At 34.2% G+C, this 22,296-nt stretch overlaps 2 protein-coding genes and 1 non-coding gene across 3 annotated transcripts; 2 read left to right on the forward strand and 1 right to left on the reverse strand.

The window, feature by feature from the left end:
• Window positions 1-228: 228 nt before the first annotated feature.
• Window positions 229-2,149, reverse strand: LOC106715653 (iduronate 2-sulfatase). The gene is made up of 4 exons (XM_014508985.2): window positions 1,897-2,149; window positions 1,280-1,754; window positions 928-1,203; window positions 229-794 (listed from the first exon to the last, which is right to left on the reverse strand). The coding sequence occupies exons 1-4, from the start codon at window positions 2,104-2,106 to the stop codon at window positions 229-231; spliced, it is 1,527 nt and encodes a 508-aa protein (XP_014364471.2). The 5' UTR covers window positions 2,107-2,149.
• Window positions 2,150-2,529: 380 nt separating this feature from the next.
• Window positions 2,530-15,522, forward strand: LOC106715655. The gene is made up of 14 exons (XM_045677862.1): window positions 2,530-2,823; window positions 3,742-3,921; window positions 4,007-4,310; window positions 5,479-5,737; window positions 7,005-7,186; window positions 7,401-7,649; window positions 7,981-8,178; window positions 8,659-8,818; window positions 9,493-9,702; window positions 10,146-10,297; window positions 10,799-10,929; window positions 11,277-11,410; window positions 11,801-11,923; window positions 12,718-15,522. The coding sequence occupies exons 2-14, from the start codon at window positions 3,755-3,757 to the stop codon at window positions 15,282-15,284; spliced, it is 4,836 nt and encodes a 1,611-aa protein (XP_045533818.1). The 5' UTR covers window positions 2,530-2,823; window positions 3,742-3,754; the 3' UTR covers window positions 15,285-15,522.
• Window positions 6,424-6,616, forward strand: LOC123721045. The gene has a single exon (XR_006756134.1). It is a non-coding gene; the product is annotated as a U2 spliceosomal RNA (small nuclear RNA).
• Window positions 15,523-22,296: the final 6,774 nt, after the last annotated feature.

Genomic DNA, 22,296 nt, shown 5'->3' on the forward strand with positions numbered 1-22,296 from the left:
CCAGTAAGTAATCTAAATACTGATCTACAATATTACAAATATAATATTAAACATTATGAAGTACTTGCAGTATTTTTATTTTCATGACAGTTCATGATAACACTCAGAATAAGTAATATAAACACAATCTATGAACTTTGTAACCTCAACACTATGAACATCTTAAATTAATTACTGAGTTGCTTCCCGTCCGATGCTTCTTAGCATGTATTTAAAGCAATATAAATATTATTTATTTTCCACTTGATCTCTTAGTATTTTTAATAATTTCTTTCTAATATATCTATATCTATCTTCTTTACACACATTATTTGATTCATCAGGATCAAACAAATTGTCATATAATTCACTTCCGTACACTTTGTTCCAATTCCTTGTGAAAGTGGTACTATTAAAAGATATCCATTCCGTATAACGATATCGTTGCGTTCTTATACTATATCCCATTATTTTTATTTCTTTTAAACGAGGCGAATCAGAATTTTTACGTGGTTTTACAGACGGTCTTGGATATTGACTTATAGCGAAGCCGCCATTTTGAATTTTTCCCGCCATTATCGGAAGAAGACTTCTACCCTCGAAACATAGTCTTGATTTGTCTCTGGTATTCTTACATTTTGGTATTCCTTTAATTCCAGTTAGATCAGCTATAGTTGGAAACACGTCAATTTGTTCAACTGGGGTGTCAATAATATTTGGTGAAATTTCTGGGATATTAAAAATCAGTGGAACCCTTAATGCTACATCAAAGTTACTGTATTTTGCCCATAGACCATTCTCGCCCAACGACCAACCTGTAAACACTTATTATTATAAAGTTTTATTATTTTTATTACAATTTTATGAAATTTTAAACAAATACGCTGACAGATAAAAAATAATGAATGAGTAAAAGCAGCTATTTCTTAAATCAAAAGCCATACGTACCATGGTCGCTAGTTAGTACTACAATCGTATTACTATTATTGACATATCTCATTAATTTACCAATTAAATTGTCGATATACAAAGCGGCAGCATAATAGCTTTGTCGTATTCTAATCGTCCATTTTGGTGGCATAATACCCATAGGGTAAGATATGTTAAGTTGCCGTATGTCATCTCTTTTACGAACATCACGCCACGGATGCCAAGCAACTAATGGCATATTATCTGGCTTTTTGGGATACTTTGGCGGTTTTACATTACGCTTCGGTATTTTTTCTGCAAAAACATGACAAGCCTTAGAACATCATGGTGTTATGTATTGAGATAATTAGACATCTTGTTTTTATCTCACCTAAATAATGTGATGGAAATTTTAAAGGTATATGCGGCTTGTGAAATCCAATGGCAAGAAAAAATGGGTTATATTTATTTTCCTTTAGTATATTTATAGCAAATTTCAAAGATTGTAAATCGGGTAAAGTGTTATCGGGTTGTTCATTCACCTTAACGGGGCAAACGAGATTACTATGTAACTGTTTTGTTATTCTATCTCTGCATACCGCCGCGTCTTTGTATTTTTCAGATGGTGGATGATAAGGAAATTCTGACCAACTGTATGGGTAATCATCGGTGTAGTTCGAACTTGCGCCCGGATGAAAAATTTTACCAATGGAATATGTGTGATAGCCATTTGCTTTTAATAGTTGTGGTAGTGTTGTAAAATTGCTTACTTCATGACGCCAATAACTATAAAAATCATAGAGACGTAAGGCGTCCGGCCGACGACCAGTTAGGAGAGAGTTTCTGCTCGGAGCGCATAAAGCTTGCTAGTGAAATAAAAAAAAAATCATCAATTTGTTGAGGATTTGTTCTTAACCTGCACATCTGCATTCGATTCTCAAGCAAAACAACCTTCAATGAATATGAATACCTATTTATTTCAAATATTTTGTTATTGGTGAGACCTACCTGACAAAATGCATTTTTAAATGTAATTCCATTTTCCATAATTTTTTTAATATTTGGTAAGTTTACATTTTTGTCGTGTAGATGGCGTAAATCGTCTACGTATAAAAATATTATGTTCTTCGTCCCCAAATCTTCTGTATTTAAGTGATTTGTCATTATTACAATAATTAAGTATGTCAAAAGAAAGTTTGAATAACTTAGGTAATTCATTTTCTCCTTATGCAATCGAGCTCTATTAAGTATAAACAAATTGCTTTTGTATTTGTGTTGTGACACAGTGTGACAGTGCCGACAGTGCACAGGTGCACAGATTGCATTAAAATTCCCGCGTATTTCATACCAGTGCTGCCATCATGCAACTCACTGTCAATATTAAAAAAAAAATTATGAACACTTATAAAAATATTTTAAAAGATTTATTAAAGGTAGATATATATTTTAATAAAGGATCATGTTAGTTTACGATGAAGTTTAAAAATAGTTTTTAAATAAATGACCTTGTGAAGTAACTGGTATTGGATTAATTTGTAATTTTCACGTAATGTTGGTACCCTTGTATTTATTATTGTGTAGTATGTTTGTACTTAGGTATATAATTATATATGGTTATATACAATTCTGCTTTACATTCACTCACCACTACCTTACATACAAAGTATACATATACATATCAATCATCTGTTCAATGTGGGCGTAGGGATTGTCAAAAACGCTACTGTATTGTGTTTTTTTTTTACACATAATACAGTAATAATTTACATTTAGTTTTTAAAGAAGTACAAAATAAAATCCTCTGTGTAGTGCAAAAGATAGTGTACCAGTGTTTTTGTTTTTCGTGACGTCATTGTTTTCAATTGCCAGTGATACTACGCAATTACATTGTTTTGCAGAAATGGATTTAAAATGAGAAATAGTTTAGTTAAAAAGGTGAGTGAAGGTCAAAATTCTTCTAAAGTCTATGTTACAATATGATGAGATGTATTTCGAAAAATATTTAATGGCTGAAAATTGTGCTTCAACAAATTCATCGATTTCCTTTGTCCTATAATGCCCTAAAGGTATAGGACCTAAATTGTAATATATAATATATTTAGCTGTTTTTTCAACAATGCATTTGTTGTCTTTTATGTGTATGAATATGTATTAAGAATGTTTTAAATACATTCCTAAAAGTTTTCGATGTAAAATAATATTTTTTTTAAATTATGTAATTTTGTTATTTAATATTGTATGATTTTGTTATCAAATGTTACGCTTTTAATTGGTTTTATTGATTGATAAACATGTTGTTCTAAATGTAATTTTGAATGATGTTCATTTGTTTATTTTCAAATGTTCATGGTTAATTAACAAATGCATATTTAAAAGATTGAGAGGTTTTTTGCAAGTGCTTTATAAATTTGGTCATTGTTATATTCCTAATTTAAATTTTTAATATTTGTCCCATGTAAACTAATGTTCACATTCACAGTGGGCTTTACTTGTAAATTATTTACTTTTAATTAAGCTAGCTTAGCTCTTAGACATCACTTCTTTTTAATTTAAATACACATTTATTGTAAAGGCTAATAAATTTGAGTTTATAGGAATATTCCCAGTCCAGATTTCATTGCCAATATAGAATTGTTTTATGTGAATACATTTTTTTGAAAACAAAAAATCTATAATAATTTTTGTATAATTTAGATTGTTAGTAGTTGTTTTTGTTCAGTTAAAATCATTATCAATGAAAATTAGAAACTTTTAACTTTCAATAGTAAATGTTCTAAATACATGAAAAAAAAAAATAAAAAAAACACATGATTTTGCATGAAGCTGCATTTGTCATATAATATTTTTTCAAAGGTCCTGGTCCAATATGTCAGCGGATTCGCCGCGGCACGTGCGCTCTGGGGGGCCCCTGATTGTGCCATCACAGCCCCCGAGTGATAGGGGCCTCATAGATGCAGTGTCAGGGTTTATTAATGATGTCACACTCTCCTCATCCTCAAATGTAGACCCTAAAGATGTAATTCAATGGGCAAGGTAAGTTAGTTTTAATAAGCTAGTTTTTGTAGTCAATCTATGAATCTGGTATGAATAGATATTATTTAAATTGTAATTCTATTAGATTCGAGACAGCGGATATAAACGAGCCCACACCTGAAGGTGACAGTGATAAAGATGTGTCACCATTACTGCTCATCTTGGGCTATGGCTCCGGAGTTCAGGTATGGTTGATACCAAATTCCGGGGAGGCCCAAGAGGTGCTTTCATGGCGACAAGGCACAGTGAGGGTGCTCCGTATACTGCCCACCCCGCAGCACGGCGACTGCTTCGCGTCGAAGAGGCCCCTCATCGCCTTGTGTGATTCAGCAAGCCCTGGACCTACATTTTGCTCGCTCAGTTTCATTTCGATAAGGGGAGGAGAACAGGTAAGATGTAATTATTAAAATTAATAATCTTTTCCAATAAAAATGAATTGAAACAATAGATATAAGGATCATATACTTAAAAAAATTAATGGTTATCATTTGTTATGCATTACAATTTTAAAGCAGTGAGATTAGTAAATCACACCATACTATTATCAAATAAAAAAAAAATTGCGCGCAATAATCAACATGTCTATTTCTAAATACGCAAAATGTGTTATTGTATACGTGTTCTACAGATGTTAACACATGCACACATGATTTGTAAAAAAAAATAATTAAAAAGAAAAATGTATGTAGGTATATAATATAAGGAACATACACATTTATCAGTAAAAGCAAGTTAAATCGTTTGTTGTTATTTTGTTTAGTCTACTGTCTTATCAGATATTACGTCTTTAGTTAGTTTATAGCCTTCAGCTGACGATAAGCTATTATTATACTACAATCACTTTCAACAGCCGCATAATCTGATTATACAGCTATGTTGTATATAAAGTTTTTTTTTGTATACATGTTATAAGTAAATATGTATATATGAGTTAAATAAATAAATCTTACTAATATTATAAACTAGCTTTTACCCACGACTCCGTCCGCACGGAATAAAAAATAAAAAACGGGGTAAAAATTATCCTATGTCCGTTTCCTGGTTCTAAGCTACCTGCCCACCAATTTTCAGTCAAATCGATTCAGCCGTTCTTGAGTTATAAATAGTGTAACTAACACGACTTTCTTTTATATATATAGATGTGAATGTTTAGATGGATGGATGTTTGAAGGTATCTCCAGAACTCTGAATGGATCTTGATGAAATTTGGCTCACTAAGTTTTTTATTACCGCGCGCACGAAATCGCGGGCGACTGCTAGTAAATAATATCTGTCAACCTTATATTTGTTTTAACTAGCTGGATTTTAAATAGAGATTGTCTTACCTATCATCAAACAACTTACAGCAGGAAGTTAACCAATAAATATTCTCTATTAGATTTACGCAACAGTTAAATTTGGTAAACTTCACATTGAATTTTCCTGATATTTAGCTAACAAAAAGGTTTATAGTTAAAATTAAGATTGGGAACCCTAATCGTGAAGTTGCGATAGATGGCGCTTTTTAGTATTTTAATGTACAAATATGTTATTAAAATTTGAACTTTATTCCAATAGGTAAAAAGTATAAAGTTCAAGAACCCTATTCTGGACGTGCTGGCCAACAAACGTTCCGTGGTGGTGTCATTCTCGGAGAGGTTCGCGGTGTTCGATGCAGCGTCGCTGGAGGACCGGCTGGCGGTGACCACGTGCTACCCCTGCCCATGTCCACTCGGCGGCAGCTCGCCTGTCAATCCGCTGGCTCTGGGAGATCGCTGGCTTGCTTACGCTGACAAGAAATTAAATCCCTCGAAAAGGAGCAGTGGAGGATGTGAAGGTATACAAAACACTTATTATGACTGTAATAAAAGAAACCTTAATCTTTAAGATGTTTACTGATTATACTTTAGGAAAATAAACAAGCTAAATAAAAGTAAATAAAAAAAATGCTGCGTTTAAAAAATTAGACCTTCCTTTTTATACATTAAAATATTTGTGTATGTTTACAATAGAAACATTAATTTATAATGCAATGTGTATAATATTTGTATCCGTAATACGTTGACCTTACGACGGCGTGGTCATAGTATCGCTCGGTCTATCAATGTCTTATTGCCACACTGTACGTGCAGCTGTGGGAATTACTGCAGTATTTACATCGCGTTAGCATTCAGTAGCACGCGTGATATTTTTTAATCACTGCATTGTTTCCATTTTTGTTATGTTCGTAATGAAAAAGATAAATATAAAATTCAGTGCTTTTGTATTTAGAATCCTAATAATTTCGAATCCCAAATTGCTCTCGTTTCATGAATTGAGAAAGTTAGAAGGACCATTTTACGATAATAAAAATTAAGTTTAATTAAAAATAATTATATCTTGATAGCAGATGGCGCTTTAATTTCGAATAAAAGTTTTTGCACTACCACCGACAGATGGCGTTATATTTCTATGTCAGAACTATATCGCGGTATAGAAAATCTTTCATCACGAATGACTTTCGGGCAGTGTTGACACTTCGGTATCGCTTCTCGGCCTTTTGGCTAAGATCAAAGTGTAGTATCTGTTCTTTTCAGCTTAATATCTGAAAGTTCCCGCACTGCGGGACCAGTATATTAAACTGATTTTTGTAAAGCGACGGGATGTTCGGGGCTCGCTCCACTCCCGTCACGGGTCGGCCCGGCATTGCAGTGCCGCCGGGATCGGCCCACAATAATACTCTAAAAAATGCATAATTTTTAAAATGCGCATGTGCATTGTGCATAATTTCTTTGTGGTTGTCGCGGGCTCGTGTGTGACTGCAAATGCAAACTGCAAAGCCGCTTATCACATTTCTTGATGAAGTATCCCAAAATTTCGTAGTGACCCCACTAACGGTTATTTTCATAATAATTTACGAACACCAGGTGCTTTTTAGACAGGTGTTTTGTTTTACCTGCCAAGGTCGTAACCTCGTAACTTTACGGCTATTTAGTTAAACAAATACTAGTACAAAAAGCCTTATATAAATTCCTGCTTATATAAAAAACATACTCATTTAATAAGTCGGAGACTATTTCATCAACATTAATTAGTAATGTATTTATAATTTTTTTAATTTATAGGCGAAGGAGTGACAAGTTACACGGCGACAGTGCTCCACGCGGCGAAGTCGCTGAGCAAGGGTCTGCGGGGGCTGGGCGAGAGCGTGGCGCACAGCCTGGCGGGGCGGAGCGCCTCGCAGTCCCCCTCGCCTCCGCACGCCGACACGCAGCAGCCGGGAGTCGTTACTATACTCGACATTGAGGTATGAACACTACGGATAGTATGACGCGTTAACTACCAGTTACATTACCTACATTGCTCCCTCTCGTTTTCCATTGAAAAAACAAAGACAACAGTTTAAGGTTAGCAAAAATACTGAAAATAATGCATCATCATTTTTCGCTTCACGATATTTTAAAAGTAAGACCATTTTTGAACTTCGTTTTAAAAGTAGTTATTTAAATTTTCAATATCAGGGTAACGAAGACGAAGACGGTCAGGAGAACGAGGAGCCGTGCGATCCGATAGTGGCACACTTCGTGGCACACTCGGAGGCGATCATCGCGCTGAAGTTTGATGCGAGCGGCATGCTGCTGGTGACTGCAGACCGCCGCGGGCACGACTTCCACGTGTTCCGCATCAACCCCCACCCCTTCGGTCCCACGCTTGCCTCTGTACACCATCTGTATATACTGCACCGAGGTGATACCACCGCCAAAGTTCAGGTACTTTCCTCTCCTATTCTCTTCTTGTTTGAAATCACCCAATTGAAAACTTATTAAAAGCATTTTTTTCTTTATGTAAGGTTATTGCTGTTTACTCATCAATCTACTGTACTCAGAATTGTTATTTAATCAGTCTCTCAGTGATGGTTTTTTATCTTAAATATACAGTAAGAAGCTCCCATAATAAATGTGGGATTGATAATTTTGTTCTTAATCGGTAATCTCCACTGCCGTTGCATGTCTACTAAAACATATTGCTGTTACTTTTTCTCAAAACGAAGGAAAGGGATGTGAGTTTTAGGGTAATTGATTATGGTGTATGTTTCTGTAGGATATAGCGCTGTCAGCTGATTCTCGTTGGACGGCGATATCTACGTTACGTGGCACAACGCACGTGTTCGCCATCAGCCCGTACGGGGGCGCGTGCGGCGTGCGCACGCACACGCAGCCGCGCGTCGTCAATCGCCTCTCCCGCTTCCACCGCTCCGCCGGACTACCCATACACTCTGCTGCGCACGCGCACAGCCCGGTATGTACACAATACAATGTAGTAAACCATGTTCCTAGCACATGCTTCAACCTTATTTGGAATGATTACAATAAATGTGTGCAAAATTATTATTGTAACTTTGTGATTATACTTGTAAAGTGTAACTGAATTATATTTATCTTAAAACACACTGTTTTATGTGCGTTATAAATCCGTTACTTAATATTTTTTTTCTACTAGCTGTCGCCCGCGACTCCATCCGCACGGAATTAAAAACAAACGTAATAATTAGCCTATGTGTTCTTCCAGACTATGTTCTACATCTGTGCCAAATTTCATCAAGATCCGTTTAGCCATTTCGGAGATACCTTCAAACAAACATCCATCTAAACATACGCATTTATAATATTAGTAAGATTTTGCCTCTCTTCTAACAAACTACATATTTTCATTTAACTCTAATTTATTATGTAAATGTACATTACTTGATATTTTAATTATTTAAATTGAATATTGCAGGTATGTGAGAGTGGATGGACGGGTTCAGCTAGCGGGCAGGGGCCGTGGTACCCCAACCCGCGGCTTCCACCCTTCCCCGCGCCCACCATCACACAACCACTGGCACAGCTGCGTCCCACTTCCAACCTGCCAACGCACACCATCACCAGAAACAGCTCCGGTAAATCTCAAATCACTTTACATTTATTATTGTTATAACTATCACATTCAAAGTCGTTAATTGTTCACAAAAAGAGCATTTAAGTGTTATTCTCATACAAAATTGATAGTAAGATAGACCATTTAATTATCTATATATTTAAAAGAAAGTCGTGTTAGTTACACCATTTATAACTCAAGAACAGATGAATCGATTTGACTGAAAATTGGTGGGCAGGTAGCTTAGAACCAGGAAACGGACATAGGATAATTTTTACCCCGTTTTCTATTTTTTATTCCGCGCGGACGGAGTCGCGGGTAAAAGTTAGTATATATATAAAAGAAAGACGTGTTAGTTACACTATTTATAACTCAAGATCGGTCGAACTGATTTAGCTGAAAATTGATGGGGAGGTAGCTTAGAACTAGGAGACGGACATAGGAACTTTTTTTTTATCTTGTGTTCATTTTTTTTTATTCCGCGCGGACGGAGTCGCGGGTAAAAGCTAGTTAATTATATGTGACAGTAAATTAAGTGAGAATTATCAAAATTAAGTATATATGTATAAGAAATATATAATTGTCTTTGTTTTTGTGTTATATGTTTTGACATACTAAAGTGTGTTTAAAGGATCGAGTGTGTGTTATAAAGGGATGTAATATTTAAAGATGTGTGATGACGTATGTACGTTACAGGTCGTCAGCGTCTTTCATCTCTATCGGAGGAGAGCAACAGCGTGCCGTTACTGGCTCGTGCGTGCTTCGGCTCTGGAGGGACGGGAGCTACTGTGTCTGGTGGTGTGGGGGGTGCTGGGGGTGCGGGGAGGGGTGCAGCTGTCTCGCTGTATCTCATGGCGGCCAGCGGTTCTCTGCTTCATCTCATATTGCACCCGCGACCTGCACGTAGTATGTACCCCTAATGTATATTATTGTATATTTTCTTGTGATAAGTGTACAAGGAAACTGAATATTTCAAGTTTAGTCAGCGTTTTGGAAGAAAGTGACAAGGATTTTAAGGGTTTGTTTGATTGTAATCATTAGTACGTAACAATAGTTGCGGAAGAAAATTTTGTGATACTTAGGACATATTGTTTTTTAATATTTCGGATAAGTTTAAGTGATTCAGTGATTAAAAAAAACTGCTGGTTGATGATATAGTAACTAGTGGCCAAAATGCCGTCAAAATGGAGATTATCCGTAACAAACAGCTTGCGGGTAGACAGATAGATACATACAAACACTACAATTTCATTAATATATAAAAATGTATTATATTTTATTAAATTATCACAGTTGATAAACATCTACTGTATGTTAATACTTGTATATTTATGATGTGTGTTGTACAGGTGTACCAAAGGAGAAGTTGTGTGACGAGTCTCCTGTGGAGTTGGAGGTGGAGCCAGCAGCGCAATGGCCACTGCAGCGCACTCCTGCAGCAGCAGACCTGCTCGCCCCACTCCCACCTTCCAGCCCACTGCTGCAGACCCTCTCCTGCAGGGTCAGTGCACTATACATAACATACATGTCATACTAAGCGAATACCTTAAAATATATAATTCTGTTCAATTTCTTAATCTTGACTTCGGTGCGGATTGGATCAAACATGGCGGCCATTAACTGTTTTATTTTGAAGTTAATTGAAGTTAAAGTTTTATCATCATCAGCTCATTATACGTCCCCATTGAGGGGCTTGGAGCCTATCCCAAGTTAGGGGTGACTAGACCATACTCAACCACGCTGGCCAAGTGCGGGTTGACTTCACACATATCATTGATTTTCTTCTCAGATATGTGCAGCATCACGATGTTTTCCTTCATCGTAAGAACGTCAGATAAATGTACATATGTAAATCGAAAATCGAAAAATACATTGGTGCATGGCGGGATTCGAACCCAGGACCTGCAGATTGCAAAAGTGCTTAACCCCTCTTAAGATCTATAGTTTAAAACATTGAAGGGACACTTTGACCGATAAGTTATTATTTATTGTTGTGTTACAGAGATGTGTGGAGGTGTGCATGAGTGAGGAGGAGAGGTGGCTGTCACAGGTGGAGATAGTGACTCACGCTGGACCTCATCGCAGACTCTGGATGGGTCCGCAGTTCGTCTTCAAGACATACAACTGCACCGGGTAACAAGCATTCAATATGTTCAGAGTGTAGTAGACTCCAGCAACATCTGTTTCACGACCACACAGAAGACAGACGTGAAGTAGAAGCAATTCCTAAGCAAAGTCTTTTTTTTCCTTTCCACCTTTTTCTTATAAAGATGGATTGGGTAGGAGAATTTTATTTGACGGAGGAAGAGATACATAGAAAGGGGGGAAATCTGTCTATGCGTCCCCTCCTCCGTCAATTAATGGTAGACAAAGCATCTATAATTGCACATGATTATGAGCAGCTGTTATATACAAAACGAGGTAGGTAAGTAGGCAAGGCAAGGTAATGAATTTCTTATTAATATTTGTTTTTTTTTTAGGTCAAACTCGTCACTGTCGGAGGCGGAGACTGTGGAGGTGGAGGCGGGAGCGCGCGGCGCAGCGCGCTCCACGCCCGTCAACATGCCCGGCGCGCGCCCCGTAGTACCCGTACTCATTGACTCCGGCTCCGCCAGTTAGTATACACTAGCTTTTACCCACTACTCCGTCCGCAAGGAATTTAAAAACTTAATAAGTAGCCTATGTGTTCCTCCAGACTATGTTCTACATCTGTGCTAAATTTCATCAAGATCTGATAAGCCATTCCAGAGATACCATCAAACAAACAAGCATCCATCCATCCATCCATCCATCTAAACACTCCCATTTTAGTACGATTAATAACAAGCATCATCATTTTTAACGATACTTTCTACATTAGAGTTGCAATTAACGATTTAACTTCTGACACTAGAGAGCTCCGCCATCTTCAAATAGTCTGATGAAAAGTTTGAATATTCAAAAGTTGAGAGTTTATCTTTTTTAAGCTATAGATGATTTAGTATTTCACTTGTGAACTTTCCAGGTTCCTTAGAGCATTCACCGTCGGATAGTTTCCGTCGCAAGTCTCTGCTGGCGGAGAGTGGACGCGCCTCCTGTGATGTGCAGCTCCGTGAGGACCTCGCTGAGGCCATGAAAGAGGACCACGGTATGTTACATCTCATACTCTGCCATCGCATTGTACAAATACACACTATGTCAATTCAACTGGGTACATATTTGCACGCATTTTAAACTGCTTAAATTTAAATTATTGGTAGTATGATGTAACTTTTTTTTTGTAAATTCATACACAAAATGTATATATATTTTTGCCGAACTAGTCACATACCTGTTAGTTTTCTAAACATTTTTCATGTTTGCGTCATCTTTTATTGTTCATTTCGCGTAATTTTAATATCTGTAGCATTTCACTGCTACACATAAAAGAAATCCTTTTTACATAACAATGTGTAAATTGTAACATATATACAAACATACAAATACTGCGTAATTGATTTTCGATTAGATTTTTTGATTGCTTTGAATGCGTTTTGGAAATGAAAAAAAAAACGCGTTTTATCATTGTGTAAATACAAAGTGACATTCTGTGCTTCATCATAATATCGTAAACAATTGCTGTTGGCTTTTGTAAAGAAATATGGTGATTGATGCGACAATTTCTAACAAAATAATTAACATACACAAATCATGAAGCATGTTGAACGCACAAGAACGAAGCCTTGATCGGAGGAGACGAAGAAAGCATTAACTTTAACGTTGGAATCGACGTGATATCAAGTCGAAGTTCCGTCGGAATCCGTTTGCAATGGGTTAGCTCACACGCCGCCCTCATACCGAAGCCAAAGGCATCCATAACCTTGTGTCGGCTTTAACGTAATGCTTCCTTCCAAATCTCCTCCGTGGCGAGATATTAACGTGGTTGCCTTCGGTTTCGTGTAGGGTGGGAACGGGAGCGGGAGCGGGAGGAGACTAGCGAGCGCGCGGGGCGCAGCCCGGGAGTGGTGCGCGCCGTCAACCCGCGCGGGACCGTGGCCGTGCCGCTGGCGGAGGCCGCGCCCGCGCCGCTCGACCCCGACTCCTACACCACGTCCAACGCAGACGAGGCCACCTTCCGCCCGGTGGTGCGCGCGCCCGCCTCGCTACCGCTGCAGCCCGACCTGCCCCTCAGACCTCTTCCCCGGACCACCACCATCCCCGTCGAAAACGTTTCCCCTCTTCCCCATCTCTCTCCCGACGAAATACACCCCCTCAACACGGACGTCATCATCCCCGCCGCCCTCAACGTCGAAAACTGGCTGTCGGACAATTTTGCTTCTAATGACGTTGCTACGGATATACGTAGATCAAAAAATGTCGGTGGGCAGGTCCCACAGAAAGTAGATAGAAACAATGTAGAAGTTAATTTAAGTAACGATCTCGGTAGCGAGGAGATGGAGTGTAAGCGCGATGTACGTGAGAGTTCCTCGGCGAATGTCGAGTTGGAGTGCGAGGTTAAAACTAAATCACTGCCAAAATCGAATAGGTCGTCGGATGATATTCAACCGACGACCCGAATTAGATGTAAGAAATCTCCCACCAAATTGCCAGTTAGTGAGAAAGCTGCTAGTGACATTAGTTTTAAGAATAATAAGAAATCAGATGTTGATAATAAATCAACAAAGGATTGTGAGAAAAACAGAGAAGAAAAAAAATCAAATGTAGGTATCAAAAGTACGGACGATAATCTTATAAAGAAAGGTGAGTCAGCGGCAAAAAGATCGAAAGAATTCGGTGATAAAAAAGAGTTGAAAGAAGTTAAAGAAACATTACAAGTACCACATAAATGTATGCTTGATGTTGAAAAACAATGTGATAAAGAAGCGAAACCAATTAATCGCGATGCTGAAAAACATTGTCACATAGAAGCAAAGCCAATATCAAGCGGAGCGATTGAAACCAAAACAAACAAGCCTTCTAAACCAGACTTTGATATTGGACCATCAAATGCTATCAAGGAAAATCGTATTTTAGAAACCATTAATAAAAATGAGAAGAAACCTTGGGATACAGCTACAATTGAAACAAAGAACACGAAAATTGAAGAACCTACTTTGCTTTCTAAAGAAAATGAAGATATTAAAATTAAAACAAAGAAAAGTCGAAAAACGAGAAAGACTCAAGAAGATACCAATGCAAAAGATGACGAGGATAGTTTCGTAGAAATACACAATATAGAAGAAGATACGCAGTCAGCAGATACGGGTGAATTAGTTTCAATTTCTTCACCATTCGAAGAATATGAACCATCGACCTCTTTCTTATCTAAAAATAAGAAGTCAAGGTCTCCGAAAATAAACGAAGGAAATGGCCACGAACAAAATTTGGAAGAAGCTATACGCGAAACTGAGCAAATAACTAAATCCAAACAATCAAACCATTCTGATATAAACAAATCTGAATTTGATTTACTTTCTGATTTTAGATCCATTAAAAAAGAAAACACAAGAAAATTTTCAACAATAGAAATAGTGAATTTCGAAAGTAGCGAAGGTAAGTTTGTAGATGAAATTAGTTGCTCAATAAGCAAAGAAAAGACAACAAAAACAAAATCACAACTACCAAGTAATGCCACTCAATTAGAAGAAATATCTGCATCCGAATCTAAAGAAGTTTATGTTATAAATACAACAGAGGACGATTTCCCTGATATACAAATTACAAGAGCTAACAAACCTCGAAAAAAATCACCTCAGCCTACAGTTGATGCAAACAATGATAGCAAAGCAACCGCTAAAGCACCGATCAAGTCTTGGAGTACCATAGCCGCATCTAAAAATGTTAAAAAACCAGAAACAGATAAAAATGTAGTTCCGACAGAGACGACTGTTAAAAAGAATAATGTAGAAGATGAAATTATGTTCAAACGAGAAGTACTAACATCTTCCATTCCTATTGAAACATCGTTGCAAGAAAAATTAGCCGAACTTTGTAAACGGACAGATATTATAGTTGCAGAATGTGGTGAGCCGTCAGGTTTAAATTTTGTTGAAGAACATCATTCAGTAATTCAGGAACTTCCACCACTTGACGGTCTGGGTTTCGGCTTGGATGAATTCAAACTAGAGGTCATGAAAGACAGCTTACTTGAAGTAGCAGATGTTAAAGTTGAAAGTCCCATTTGTAAAATCAGCCTCGACGACATACTGACATCTATGAAAGACACTACAGATAAAGTGATTGAATCTAATACATTCAATTTGATTGATATTGAAAAAACACCCATAAAGAAAGGTAAAGGCTGTAGTGTAATTGAAACAGATAAAATAACTTCTCAAGAAGTAAAAATAGATGAAGAAGGGAAGTCAGAAAAAGACAATGAAGTAATGGAAAAATCATCTGACGACGATGTGACGTCACCAGTTTTATCCACTGACAGCGATAAGGAGGAAAAGAAAGGTACTTCAAGTTCAGTTCAGTCTTCGTCAAAGCAATCTAAATCTAAAAAATCACGCAGAAAGAAAAAATAACAGAAAACGTGTTCAGATGTTTGAGCTTCTATTGTAACCTTGGCTATGATAACGGATATTCGAAACTGCTGCTATTAGGCAAGTTATAATTAGTTAAGTGTGGCAATAATAAAACATGCACATGTAAAATAAAAAAAAAACAAAAACATTAAACTGTGTTTATTGTGTAATAATAATTATTATGTAGGACAATTAATATATCGCCTGTTGTGAGAATTAGCGGTAACTTATCACAGTTTTATCATTAAAAAATCTTATAAAAATTAAAAAATATATCAAAATAACAAAAAAGGTGAATGGAAAATAACAAAAAAAGTAACTTCTGAAGATGATGAATTTACTTCTTTAAAATATATACTCAATTCTTAGATTTTATTAGGTAAAAATTTATCAAATTTACGTAAAATAAATTAATATTTTTTAATTATTTAAGCACTATTTTTAAAATATTAATTAGGCAACTTGCAATTGTCATGGAAAACCGTGACTTTTATTTTTTGACTTGAAAATTTTAGACTTTTTTTCTGAGATTTGTCGTTGCACATGTTTGTTGTTGATGAGTATAGGATCTACACCAATTATGTGTATCACAGGAACGAAATAGTTATGTTGCCGTGCTTCTAATGGTACTTATTTCTCTAATTTATTTAGTTTATAGATTATTTAGACTTAACCGCTTTTACTTCATATCAGAATAATACGCGCTGTATTACCCATTAATGACCATTGTTTATAATTATTGAGGTCAGTAAGACGTATTTTACTCAATTTATCTTTGCTGTACAAAGCAGAATCTCGTATTGTATAATTTCAAAATTATTTATTACATGTTTATCCTTTTTTATTTCACGTCGCGTCGTCTTTTGTACATATATTTATTTATTAGTTTAAAAAATTACATATATGTTTTTTTTAATATTGTATACAAACTATTTATCATACTTGGTCTTTCCGTCTCTGAAGTTAGCTGCAGCTTAGCAAATACAGTATGCAAGTCAATTCCGCGCGAACGGTGTCGCGGGCGACAGCTAGTGTTTTACACAGAGATTTTGGTCTTGGAAACCTACGATAAACCGTCATTATTGACATAGCAGTTGATTGTTAACTTCAAAGACGTGTATGTGTACTCAGTATTATATATTTCTTATCGTGTATTATTATCCTGCAAGTAATTACCTGATTTTGGTATATAATACCTCCATTGTAAAAAAAATCAATAGTTCTACTGTTATGTAAATTGTGATTAATATGAAATAATTAAATTATTTAATTTGTCAATATCTATTTATATTAAGACTTTACAATGCACAGATATAGTACAATTAAGTATTATACACAAAGATTTTTTTCTTTTTTTTATTTACCATGTTAATATAACGAAATATATTTTTTTTTTATAAAAATTTACACGAAATATTTATTTGATTATTTTTATTTAGTTATAATAGGAAAATTTGTTTTGTGCATAATATTTTTTTTAAATATTGTCGAAATTTTACTTGTTCGTATTTAGGTTATTATTTTGGTTAATAATGAAATGTGATAAAGACATGGCGTTTTGATTAAAAAAATTACTACCAAAAAATTAACAGAAGCACTTTTTGTTTCTATTTTCTTGTTTTTTGTAACGAAAAAAACATTCTATTCGTATAACTTTTTTCGCCCGCTGTAAAACAAATTTTTTGTCAAAGCAAGTCGCATACGTCTTATAAAATAATTTGCTAAAATCACAAAATTTTACAAAAAATTTGATAATTTTCCTGGCACTTGATGATAGTTATTTCGGTCGAGATTTTTCAAGTAAATTTTATTTTTGGTTTAATCTGTACAAAAATATTCATATGTTGATTTTAGTGACATAATATTTTTGGACAAATTAGAATTTTTAAACTGTAGAATAAAGTTTTTTTAGAAAATTTTCACCCTCTGTAATGTTCAAGTATTAACTTTTAACTCTTTGCTAACTGCCTTGTATCAGACACATTTGTTGTAGTCATGGAATGTTTGAAATATTACTAAATTAATAAAATGAGCATTTTGGAAATTCAAAAACTATTCAATGTGTTTTATTTCTACCTGTTAAAAATTACATAATAAATACATTTATACATATTTATTACACAAAAAAACAATACACTATTGAATGTATTATTTTTGAAACTATATAAATGTCAATTATCATATTTCCAAGGAGAAAGGTTTTAATAAAATTGGTTTTAACGGTTTAAACCGAAACACTCATTAATGGAATACATTAACACTACATATACAAGTATATTATCAAGCTCTTTTATTTCTTTAATTGGCTATTTTATATAAGTTATGGTAACTATGTCACACGTTTGTAGGCAACACGGGCGGGGGTCGTTTCGAGGCGGAGGCGGAGGAACTGAGCTCGAGCAGTTTCAGTTCTGCGTCGCGCGCCTCTCTCGACCCGCCTTCCTCTCCCACGCCCAGCTGCAGCGGTGACAACCTCATGCACTTCCCCGGAGACTCCAGCAGCTCCGTATGAACATTTCACTAACTCACAAACATTGTCTGCTTTGCACAACTTGTCATCTTTGACTCTATTCTAACCTTGAAATACGTTATAACCACAACATATGAAGGTTATAACGTATATAAACTTTAACTAACATACCTACAATAAAATATTGTAACCCGTAACAAAAAATTATTTAAAAAAAATTGTGACCTTTACTTGCAAAACCTAGTGTTTTTAACGATTTTATGTTTTTTTTTCTGTAAGTATCAAGGGATTTGGTGTAGTTCTGTATGAAATTGGGGGTATTATGAATTTTACTTTACTTAAATAGATTATTCTGGATTTAATTTTTGATGGCATTCAATGATGGTTATCATTTTTTCTAAAGGTCTCAAATTTAAAGTTGCTTTTGTAAATTAACTTAGACTTCACCTACAATATTAATACGGAAATTGATACAATATGAAGTATTGCCTAATTCTTTAACAATTGTATTGTACATTCTGAATGAGAATGTGTTATAAAAAATGGAACACATAATATTGCATTGTAATTTTTTTACTATGTATTTGTAAGGTTTTTTAATTTCTGTCTTAGTTTTAAGTAATTATCTCAAGTAGGGTTAAATTTATTCTTTTAACAATTTCTGTAATGTCATAATGTGTCACGATATGCTTATCTATGCTTTTTGTATTAAAAATAAGATTAGATTTTTATATACTTTCCATCATAATCATATGATTGAAGGAAAGAAATTATTTATAAAATTTGACGAAATGAAGAAATTTTTTATGATAAATTATATTTATATAATATATGTAATTATTTTTTACACGTAAATTTTACTAAAACATTTTAAATGAAATTAATAAACACATCTATTTAAAACTCGAAAATATTTGAGATATCTTGAGTGTGACTGAGATCAGCTAATTATTTCAATAAAATATAGTACGTACAGTCGCGGAAATTCGCGGTGTTCCACTTACAGAAAAATTGCACTTTTTTCTTGTACCGAGACAACCGCCTCTTACAAAATAATCAATTACGTAGCAGTTAGTTGCGCTAATGTGTACTACTGAGAAAACTTTTTTCGTACAGACTTATTTAATAGCTGCGATCTATTTGTTATTGTTCCGCGTCGTCTTCCCGATGTGTACAAAACGTTCAAATGACTAGCTTTTTAGGTGGAACACCGCCAGATTACCCAATTGTACATGTAAACTACAATTTATGAACGAAACTTGATACGATATATTTCAAAGCAAGAACTTAAATAGATCATGCTAAAGAAGGCTTAAGGTCTATTTATAAAACATATCGTCATCATTGTCGATATCTTTGTCAAAACTGAGATAAAAATAGAGATTTTGGTCTCAGAAACCCATGGTAAGTTGAAGTAACATGTCTCTTTTTTAAATTATAAGTACTCATGATAAATGTTGCAATATCATTTTTAGTTTGGACTCAATTTTCATTTCTTCATTTACCATACAAAAATTGTTCAAAAAGGTAATTTTTTGCCATATAACAAAAAAAATCTGTCTATTGCACCCCGTTTCCAGTATATATTATAATAATTTGTTTAACTTTAGTTTTATTTTAACATTCGACATTAATTCATGCATTTTACCGTTACTGTGATAAATATGTAAAGTTTATTTTGTAGGTTAGGTCGTGACGTCATGTGAAGTTACTTTATACCACAGACCTCTATATACATCCGTAGGATAGTGGGCCTAGCACGAATATTTGTGATATTTGTCATTCAACATTTTTATTGAAATCTGTGCCCCTATTATACGTGAAGTACACCGAAAATCTCATACTAATTTTAATATTATTGACGGTAACGATACGAAGGCGATTGTCACTATTATTCGTGCTAGGTCCGTTGTTTAGAAATGACAGGTTTCTCTTAGTTTCCAATTTAAAAGCATCAGATGAAGTTATTGTCGGCCAATTCTATATCTATTATTAGTTCGAGTTTCCAACACCGTCAACCGCTACCGTCAGCGCCAAAATGGCGAAGATCAAATAAGCACAAAATACCGCAGCTTATAACCTGTGCATTAAAATTTAGAGGTCAGTGCTTTATAACTTGTGTGTTTTCAAATGTTTCAGTACTGGAACATTCCAATTATTTATCCATTTGTGTCCGTTTTTCTGTCTTTATTTAAGTTTATTTTCTAAGCTGTTACTTATTTCAGCTTGCGGTGTAACTACTTGTTTGCATTAAAGGGATCATTTAATGACTTATGACCTAATAACTTATGTAAGTAGATCGAATATATGTTTAAAAAATAATACTTCAATATTATTTTGTAACAAATAAAAATATGGTATGTCTGGTTAAATATAAATTTTTGTTTTTAATTACGTCGTAGGTTTTATTTAGTCATCATTTAGGTCTCATTCATTATAAGTCTTTATATTAGAATGGTGGTTAATAAAAATTAATGTAATGGATTAATTTTTCTTAGTTTCTTTTTCTAGATGTATTGCTACTTGCAGAATCTAATAGACAATACATTTTTATGATTCTGTTTTAGGTTTACGAAGTAAGTGTACGAATAAAATGATTTAATAATATCAAGACTGCGACAAAATTACTTTAAAAAAGCGCACAATATAAACATTTTAATCAAGGCCAAAGCAATTTATCTTAAATTATAAACCAAATCAAATAATTCGGCAGAGTTCATTATTTATAAATATTATGCACTAACCATTTCTACCTTTTAAAGGTACGGATAAAATGAATAAATAAAAAATACTTTTGGTCTCTCATTACTTCGAATGATCTAAAGTCATTGAGTCTTCGGATTAAACACTCGCCCTGAAGATGGACCCCCGATGGGTCCGAAACTAGTCGGTGCCGCCACCGGACGATCAAACGTGAGTTAAGCCGTTTCTTAATTAATTAATGATGTCTCACGAAAGTTTAAACAGTCATTGAGTCTGTTCATTTTTTAAACAATAAGTTTTTTTTAATCTGTATGTGTGATTTGGCGCCATAATTTGTGTCAAATTTTTATATATAACTGTAATAATTTAGATGTAGCGGACGAAATTGTGATGATTGAATGTGATACGAATTTGTGTGTCTTTGGGTATGTATTATTTTTTTATATATATGCTAAGATATATTCCTATATTTATTAAGTATATCTCGTAAGATTAATTACCGTATTTTGTAACTGATGATAAATAAAAATATGGATTCACATATAAATGTTTTATTTTACTACACATCAATAAATGTGACAGGAAATAAGTATTTTTTTTAGCATTAAACTGATATTGTCTACCTAGTTATGGTACCCAGACTTTATAACGTTGACATCATGTTAGGCACCGAAACTCAAGGGCGGGCGACGCTGATGCAGCTATTAGTTGTTTAGGCTAGAACTGGACGCTGTGCATCTGTTGTAGCGATAAGGACCATAACTTTAGGACCCTTGTAATAGAATTAAGTTAGTCTGTAATAAAGCACCAGTCTTCAAGTTAGTCTGTAAACAAACCTTCGGTCGCCTTCTATAAATTTAACTACCTTATTAAGAAGTAAATAAACAAAAAATAATAATATTAAGTACATTTATTAAAATATAACACCAACATAATAAATAACAACGTACATAATACTGCACTTTACAAAGATATGTTTATGAAGTTAATGAAAATATTTATAACATGAGATTACTTAAAATTATGAGCACTTTTCCATAATGCAGTTAAAATAATAAAAAAAAATCAAGTGTTTTTAAAAACGCATAAGCGGAATGAATTTCGTTTCAATGGAATGTATTTGAGTTATAGTTTAAAAAAAATATTTATTTGCGTTAACACTTTACAAAGAAGACATGTAAATTTTAAGAAAACCTTAAAATAGTAGTTGTCAATAAAAAACTTTCACATTAATAAAAACCTATGTATATAAAGAAAACTGATATAATACCTTTAAATATATATATTTACTTGTAACAATTTTATAAAAATCACTAACCATGTGCTAAGTTATAAATAAATAAGGTAATAGTTCCACAAGTTAACATAATATTGCATAAATATTATGTTAATCTCAGTCAGATCTCGTTTTTAATATTAAATATTTTATTTAGTGTATATTAAAAATAAAATTCTGAACGGACGGAGTCAAAAACTAGAACAATAAAGTAATAGAGTGGATGTACCAACTTAGAAATATATTTTTAAGTTTAACTAATTTAGTACAACTGTCAATATAATCTCATTTTATATAATCTATGTCAACATACATTTTTGCTTAAAAAAATTATTAAAAAAAACAGTATTAATTAAGTACAAGAAATAAATACAAGTGTGTATTAAATTACGTAAATGTGTAAAATTATATCATACTTAGAAACCAGTAAAAAAGTTTCAAATTAAACAATGTCATTAAAAAAATAATACATTTTATAAATTCTCATAACATTTAAGACAATAACTGTTTAAGATGTAACAAAGGTAAAGTATAGCTGCTTTATATTTATTAATACATTTTTG

Source organism: Papilio machaon, chromosome 5 (assembly GCF_912999745.1).
Source record: "Papilio machaon chromosome 5, ilPapMach1.1, whole genome shotgun sequence".
Lineage (NCBI taxonomy): Eukaryota > Metazoa > Arthropoda > Insecta > Lepidoptera > Papilionidae > Papilio > Papilio machaon.